We start from the raw sequence: 8,295 nt of genomic DNA, 5'->3' as shown, positions 1-8,295 counted from the left end.
AAACAAACGTAAATATAAATCCATAAGTAAATGACAGATATGTACTGTAGAACTGAAGCTGGGGTGAGGACCAAGTGCTTTAAAGGTAAAGATTCAAGTGTATAAGTGATGCAGAAGGAAGAGGGAGCTGAATAGGGAAAGACCTCTGGGAGAAACAAATGCATAGCGCGCACACACACACACACACACACACACACACAAACACCCCCCCCCCCCCAGAAGTTTATCCACAGTCTGCCCTTTGTCATTCTTTCTGATCCAAGCAGGATCCCTTTGATCCAGAGAGGCTCCCTGGTGGCTGGCTAGTCTCTGAGCACTCCACTAGCTTCCTGTGTCCAGATCCTCTAATCTTCAAAGCAGTGCCGCCTACCGAAAAAAGACGGCCTGGGATTAAGACTCCCTACGTTCTAATCCCGGCGTCGCGATTTACCAGGCTTTTAACCTTGGTCCAATCATTTAAATTCTCTGCGTCAGTTTCCTCATCTGGAAACTGGGGATTCAATACTTGTTCTCCCTCTTACTTAGATTGTGAGTCCCATTTGGGACCTAATTATCTTCTATATGCCCCCAGCGCTTTATAAAGTGCTTGGCACATAGCTAGGACTTGACTTCCTCTCTTCCCACTCCTTTTTATATCGCTCTGACTGACTGCCTACATTCAGCACCATCAACACCACCTCCCCCGCCCCAGCCCACAGCACCTATATACATATCCGTAATTAATTTATTTGCATTAATATCTGTCTCACCCTCTAGACTGTAAACTCGTTGTGGACAGGGAATATGTATGTTACATTGTTGTATTGTATTCTACCAAGCTCTTAGTACAGCACCCTGCACACAATAAGAGAGCAATATATGCGACTGATGAATTGACAGAAACCTAAGTTTTTATTCACTCAAGACAGACATTCCGATCTCATCTCCTAAGGGTCTTCTACTTTTTTTCTGCCAGCATGTCCAGGGAATGGCTGGGCTATGAGCTCCTTAACACTCACTGGGCCCTATGCTCATGGTCCCAAGTTCACATCCTTCCTCAAGACTCCTGACGTACTCAGTTCCTCATGCATTGGTAGTTGATTAGTTGGGTGCATATAATGTGTTGAAATCTTGACATTCATGAATCGGTCAAAAGGCACTTTCTGCCCAGTCACATTTACACGAGGCATTTACACATCCATTGTCCAGGGGGCATCTGCACCCATTCTCAGCAATCATGTGTACATGCTATTCAAATTCGTATTTTGACCATACTACCGGGAAATACGTTTACCTTTGCCTGCCTACCTTTGTGTGTATTTTCAGGAGAGATTAGAACAGTGTCCTGCTCCCAGTGGATGCTCTGTAAATACGATCTCCATTCCAAGTATTATCTCTATTCCCGACCTTCACACAGGTTCCGGGTGCTGAAACCTAAGGATCGCCACTGGGACCATCATTCATTTGTTGTCCCGCGTGGAGTTGTCAGCCATAAACCCATGAAGCCATCCCAAGGAATGCGTCCTGACCCTGCCATGCCCAAGATCCCATGCACCCGGCCTGCAGTGGAGGAGCCTGGGCATATCTGGAGCTGTCCCTACCCAGAGGGAGAGGAGAAACAGCCCTCCATCCTCCTCCAGGAAATCAGACTGATGGTCCTCTGGGCGTTAGCCAACAGGATTCACTGGTCAACCATGAGGAGCCACATACCAGTCACTAACTTCATCCTACTGGGGCTCACGGCTGACCCTAATTTACATGCGGCGATTCCCCTCTACATGTCTGTCACCTACGTACTGAGCATCACCGGCAACCTGACCATCGTCACCTTCACCATGATGGACTTCCGCCTACACACCCCCATGTACTTCTTCCTGCACTGCTTCTCCTTCCTGGAGATCTGATTCACGTCCACCTGCATTCCCAGATTTCTGGCCCCCATTGTCACCCGGGACAGGACCATTTCCTACAACTGTTTTGCAACTCAGCTATTTTTATTCATCCTGCTGGGGGCGACTGAGTTCTTCCTCCTGGCCATCTTGTCTTCCGACCGTTATGTCACCATCTGCCGATCGCTGAACTACACAACTCTCATGAGCCCAAGAGTCAGCATCCCGCTGGTCCTTTGCTCCTGTCTGACTGGGTTCATGGTCATCTTTTCTCTGGTCATCTTTGGTCTACAACTGTACTTCTGTGGCTCTGTAACCACTGACCACTTCTTCTGTGATATCTCTCCTCTGTTCCTGCTCTCGTGCTCAGACACCTCGTTCCTGCAGCTGAAGGCTCTTGTCTTTTTTTCATAATGGCATTTATTAAGCGCTCGCTATGTGCGAAGCACTGCTGTAAGCGCTGGGGAGGTAACAAAGTGATCAGGCTGTCCCACGCGGGGCTCACAGTCTTAATCCCCATTTTACAGACGAGGCAACTGAGGCACAGATAAGTTAAGTGACTTGTCCTAAGTCACACAGCTGACAACTAGCAGGGCCGGGATTTGAACCCGTGAACTCAGACTCCAAAGTTCGGGCTCTTTCCACTGAACCACGCTGCCGTGGGGACATTCCTGCTCATCCTAGCATTAGAGACCGCGTCCTTCATGGCCATCACACGTGCTATTCTGAGACTTCCCTCCACACAGAGGAGAAAGGTCTTTTCCACCTGCTCCTCCCACATAGTCGTGATCTCCATCATATACGGCAGCTGCATCTTTATGTATACCAAACCGTCTGCCAAAGAAAGGGTGGAACTGACCAAAGGGGTGGCGGTGGTCAACACGTCCTTGGCCCCCATGCTGAATCCCTTCATCTATACCCTGTGGAATATACCTCCTATACCTCCTGGAGGAGGTGAGCTCTCAGTAGGCCTTTGAAGGGAGGAAGAGAGCTAGCTTGGCGGATGTGCGGAGGGAGGGCATTCCAGGCCAAGGGGGAGGACGTGGGCCAGGGGTCGACGGTGGAACAGGTGAGAACGAGGCACAGTGAGGAGGCTAGCGGCAGAGGAGTGCTAGCTCACTCCCTTGGTGAACTCATTCGCTCCCACGGCTTCATCTATCATCTCTACGCTGATGACACCCAAATCTACATCTCTGCCCCTACTCTCTCTCCCTCCCTTCAGGCTCGTGTCTCCTCCTGCCTTCAGGACATCTCCATTTGGATGTCTGCCCGCCATGTAAAATTCAATACGTCCAAGACTGAACTCCTTAGCTTCCCTCCCAAACCCTGCCCTCTCCCTGGCTTTCCCATCACTGTAAACGGCACTACCATCCTTCCCGCCTCACAAACCCGCAACCTTGGTGTCATTCTCGACTCTTCTCTCTCGTTCACCCCTCACATTCAATCCGTCACCTAAAACTGCCGCTCTCACCTCCGCAACATCGCTAAGATCCTCCCTCTCCTCTCCATCCAAACCACTACCTTGCTGGTTCAATCTCTCATCCTATCATTAGGATGATGATTACCGCATCAGCCTCCTCTCTGATCTCCCATCCTCCTATCTGTCCCCACGTCAGTCTGTACCTCACGCTGTTGCACCTACACCCACTCCTTGGAGAACTAATTTGCTCCCATGGCTTCATCTTCCACCTCTAAGCAGATGACATCCAAATCTTCATCTCCAGTCCTGATGTCCCTCCCTCTCTGCAGGTTCGCATTTCATCTTGCCTTCAAGACATCTCTACTTGGATGTCCTCCCATCACCTCACGTTTAGAATGTCCAAAACAGAACTCCTCTCTGTCCTTCCCAAAACCTGTTCTCTCCCTGACTTTCCCATCACTGTAGACGATAACACCATCCTTCTGGTCTCACAAGCCCATAACCCTGACGTTATCCTTGACCCCTCTCTCTCCTTCAACCCACATATTCAATCTATCACTAAGTCCTGTCGGTCCCACCTTCATAACATCATTAAAATCAGTCCTTTCGCCTCCATTTAAACTGCTACCACATTAATACAATCACTCATACTATTCCTCTTGGATTACTGCATAAACCTCCTTGTTGACCTCCCAGCCTCCTGTCCACCCAACCCGAGTCCATAATCCACTCCGATTACCAGATCATTTTTCTACAAAAACGTTCAAGACATGTTTCCCCACTCCTCAAGAAACTCCAGTAGCTGCCCATTCACCTCCACATCAAACGAAAACTCCACACCATTGGCTTTAAAGCACTCAATCACCTTGCCGCCTCCTACCTGACCTTGCTACTCACCTGCTACAATCCAACCTGCTCACTTCACTCCTCTAATGCTAACCTGTTCACTGTACCCCATCTCATCTATCGCATCGGCGAACCCCCACCCACGTCCTGCTTCTGGCCTGGAATGTCTTCCCTCCTTAAACCCGAAAATTACTCTCCCCACCTTCAATTCCCTATTGAGAGCACATCTCCTTCAAGAGGCCTTCCTTGACGAATCCTCCCTTTCCTCTTCTCCCACTCCCTTCTGCATCGCCCTGAAGTTTTTCCTTTGTCCATCCCCCCTCCCAGCCTTACAGCACTTATGCCCATATCTGTAATTAATTTATTTATATTAATGTCTATCTCATACCTCTAGATTGTAAGCTCATTGTGGATAGCAAAATCTTCTCACTATTGGCTTCAAAGTTCTCCATCACCTTGCCCCCTCTTACCCCACCTCCCTTCTCTCCTTCTTCAGCCCAGCCCTCACACTCTGCTCCTCTGCCACTAACCAACTCACTGTGCCTCATTCTTGCCTGTCCCGCTATCGACCCCTGGCCCATATCCTACCTCTGGCCTGAAATGCCCTCCCACCTCACATGCACCAAACTAGCACATTTCCCCCCTTCAAAGCCTACTGAAAGCTCACCTTCTCCAGGAGACTTTCCCAGACTGAGCCCTGCTTTTCCTCTGGTCCTCCTCCCCTCCCCACTGCTCTGACTCTCTCGCTCTGCTGAACCCCCCTCCCTAACCCACAACGCTTGTTTATATATGTTCATATTCATTATTCTATTTATTTTATTAAGGATATGTATATATCTATAATTCTATTTATTTATACTGATGCTATTGACGCCTGTCTACTTGTTTTGTTTTGTTGTCTGTCACCCCTCTTCTAGATTGTGAGCCATTGTTGGGTAGGGATTTTCTCTATTTGTTGTCAAATTGTACTTTCCAAGCACTTTGTATAGTGCTCTGCACACAGGAATTGTTCAATAAATACAACTGAATGAATGAATGACAGGGAATCAGTTAAGCAGTTGGTACAGTGCTCTGCACCAGAGTAAGTGCTCAATAAATATGATTGAATGAATGAAAAAGATGCGATTGAATGAATCTGTTTGTTTATTCTTGTATTGCACTTTCCCAAGTGCTTAGTACATTGCTTTGTACACAGAGCTCAATATATTCGATTGAATAAATACATATGCCTTAGTGGAAAGAGCAGAGGTTGGGAGTCAGAGGACATGGGTTCTAATCCTGGCTCTGCCACCTGTCAGCTGTGTGACTTTAGGCAAGTCACTTAACTTCTCTGGGCTTCAGTTACCTCATCTGTAAAATGGGGATTAACACTGGAAGCTCCACGTGGGTCAACCTGATTACCTTGTATCTACCCCAGCACTTAGAACAGTGCTTGACGCATAGTAAGCGCTTAACAAATACCATCATTATATATATATATATATACATATCAATATATATATATAATAATATATATATAATATATAGTATATATTATATATATAATATATATATAACATATATATGATATATATTATATATAATATAGTTGCGTTGTATTCTCCCAAGCACTTTGTACAGTGTCCTGCACAGAGTAAATACTCATTAAACACCATTGATTGATTGATTAATTATGGGCAGGAAGCATATATACTAACTCTGTTGTGTTGTACTCTCCCTAGCTCTTAGTATAGTGGTCTGTACAAAGTAAGCACTCCATAAATACCGTTACTAGATTGATTCATTGTGGCAAAGGAGCACGTCAACAACTATGTTGCATTTTCTTCTCCCAAGTACATAGTTCTGTGTCCTGCACACAGAAGGGTATTGGTCTCCTCAGGAGCACATTTCCCTCACTGGCCTTGAGCCTGATCCACTCCCAGGGGAGTTCTGAAGGTCAGCTAGGGCTGTGGCCTTCATGTTTGAGGGTCCAGACATTTCAGATCAACCCAGTGCTGAAGATGCTAGACTTCGAGAGATTAGGAGTCACCTTCATGGACCATCAAATCAAAGATGCTATTGTCCCTGCTCTGAAAGATGTGAATTGATTATGATAATAACAATGATAACAATAATAATAATATTTGTTAAGCACTTGTCACCTATCAAGCACTGTTCTAAGTCCCGAGTTAGATACAAAAGTTGATCAAGTTGGCACTGTTCCCTTTTTTTGTGGTATTGACAGATGATATTCACCTCATCTTCAGCCCCACGGCAAATACGTGCATGTCTTTACAGTCAACATTATGAATCATTTACTTATAATAATGATAATAATGGTATTTGTTAAGCGCTTACTATGTGCAAAGCACTGTTCTAAGCACTGGGGGGATACAAAGTGATCAGGTTGTCTCACGAAGGACTCACATTCCTAATCTCCATTTTCCAGATGAGGTAACTGAGGCACAGAGAAGTTAAGTGGCTTGTCCAAATCACACAGCTGACAAGTGGCAGAGCTGGGATTCGAACCCATGACCTCTGACTCCCAAGCCCGTGCTCGTTCCACTGAGCCATGCTGCTTCTCCCCCGAAGCAGCAATTACATCAAATGCCTCTCTCCCTCTCTAGGCTATAAGCAGGTTGTGGGCAGGGAACGTGTCTACCAAGTATGTTGCATTGAACTATTCCAACTACTTAATACAGTGCTCTGCATATGGTAAGTGCTTAATAAATACCATTGATGATGATGATGGTAAGCATTTACATGTGCTTGACATTGTACTAGGAGCTGGAGTAAATACAAGATCATCAGGTTGGACCTAGTCCGTGTCCCACATGGGGCATACAGTCTTAATTCCCATTTTACAAATGAGGGAACTAAGGCACAGAGAAAAATTGATTAGCTCAAGATCACTCCACAGGCAAATGGTGGAGCCGGGATTAAAATCCAGGTCCTCTGACTCATTCATTCATTCATTCATTAATTCATTCATTCATATTTATTAAGCATTTACTGTGTGCAGAGCACTGTACTAAGCGCTTGGGAAAGTACAATACAACAATTAAGAGTGGCCATCCCTGCCGACAATGAGTTTACGGTCTAGAAGGGGGGAAACAGACATCAGTAAAAATAAACAGCCATCAATACAAATAAACAAAATTACAGATATATACATAAGTGCTATGGGGCTGGGAGAAGGGGGAAGAGCAAAGGGAGAAAGTTAGGGCAACACAGAAGGAAATGGGAGATGAGGAAAAGTAGGACTATGTCTGGGAAGGCATTTTGAAGGAGATATGCTTTCAGTAAGGCTTTGAAGTGGGGGGAGAGAATTGTCTGGCACATTTGAGGAGGGAGGGCATTCCGGGCCAGAGTTAGGACGTAGTTCAGGTGTCGATGGTGGGACAGGTGAGATTGAGGCACACTGAGAAGGTTAGCACCAGCGGAGCCAAGTATGTGGGCTGGGTTGTAGAATGAGAGAAGCCAGGTGAAGTAGGAGGAGGCTAGGTGATGGAGTATTTTAAAGCCAATGTTGAGGAGTTTTTGTTTGATAAGTAGATGGATAGGCAGCCACTGGAGATTTTTGAGGAGTGGGGGTGACATGTCTTGAACGTTTCTGTAGAAAGATGATCCAGGCAGCCCAGTGAAACCTGGACTGGAGTGGAGAGAGGCAGGTGATTGGAAGGACGGCAAGGAGGCTGATGCAGTAATCTAGGCGATATAGAATAAGTGATTGTATTAATGTGGTAGCAGTTTTCATGGAGAGGAAAGGGCAGATATGAGCGATGTTGTGAAGGTGTGACTGACAGGACTCGGGCTTATGAGATGGGAAGGATGGTGGTGCCATCTGCAGTGACAGGGAAGTCTGAGAGTGGACAGAGTTTGAGTGAGAAGATAAGAATCTCAGATTTGGACATGGCCTCTGAGTCCTCTGACTCCCAGTCCCATGTGCTCCCCACTGGGCCACGCTGCTCCTCACAAGTAGCCCCACATGGAATTCACGGTCTAAGTAGGAGGGAGAACAGGCATTGAATCCCCATTTTACAGTTGAGAAAACTGAGGCACAGAGAAGTTTAGTGACTTGCCCGTGCTCACACAACAGGCAAGTGGCAGTGCTAGGTTTACAATCCAGGACCTCTGGCACCCAGACCAATGCTCTTTCCACTAGACAAAAACTGTGCCTCT

At 46.5% G+C, this 8,295-nt stretch overlaps 1 protein-coding gene across 1 annotated transcript; it reads left to right on the top strand.

Moving 5' to 3' along the window:
• The first annotated feature begins 1,478 nt into the window (after positions 1–1,478).
• Positions 1,479–6,067, top strand: LOC119921792 (olfactory receptor 6C74-like). Its single transcript, XM_038741832.1, has 4 exons — positions 1,479–1,843; positions 1,907–2,267; positions 2,615–2,822; positions 6,057–6,067. Exons 1-4 carry the CDS (start codon positions 1,479–1,481, stop codon positions 6,065–6,067), a joined length of 945 nt encoding a protein of 314 aa, XP_038597760.1.
• The last annotated feature ends 2,228 nt before the right edge of the window (positions 6,068–8,295 follow it).

The sequence above is a fragment of the Tachyglossus aculeatus genome, unplaced genomic scaffold (assembly GCF_015852505.1).
Source record: "Tachyglossus aculeatus isolate mTacAcu1 unplaced genomic scaffold, mTacAcu1.pri SUPER_30, whole genome shotgun sequence".
NCBI classification, from domain to species: Eukaryota; Metazoa; Chordata; class Mammalia; order Monotremata; family Tachyglossidae; genus Tachyglossus; species Tachyglossus aculeatus.
Note: the sequence above shows the minus strand (reverse complement) of the source record. Positions and strands in the feature narration are given on the sequence as shown.

Coding starts and splice junctions, on each gene's coding strand:
- LOC119921792 (XM_038741832.1), top strand. CDS start 1,479: ATGAAGCCATCCCAAGGAATGCGTCCTGACCCTGCCATGCCCAAGATC. Junction 1,844..1,906: donor TTCCGCCTACACACCCCCAT/GTACTTCTTCCT, acceptor CTGCATTCCCAG/ATTTCTGGCCCCCATTGTCA. Junction 2,268..2,614: donor TCCTGCAGCTGAAGGCTCTT/GTCTTTTTTTCA, acceptor CCCTCCACACAG/AGGAGAAAGGTCTTTTCCAC.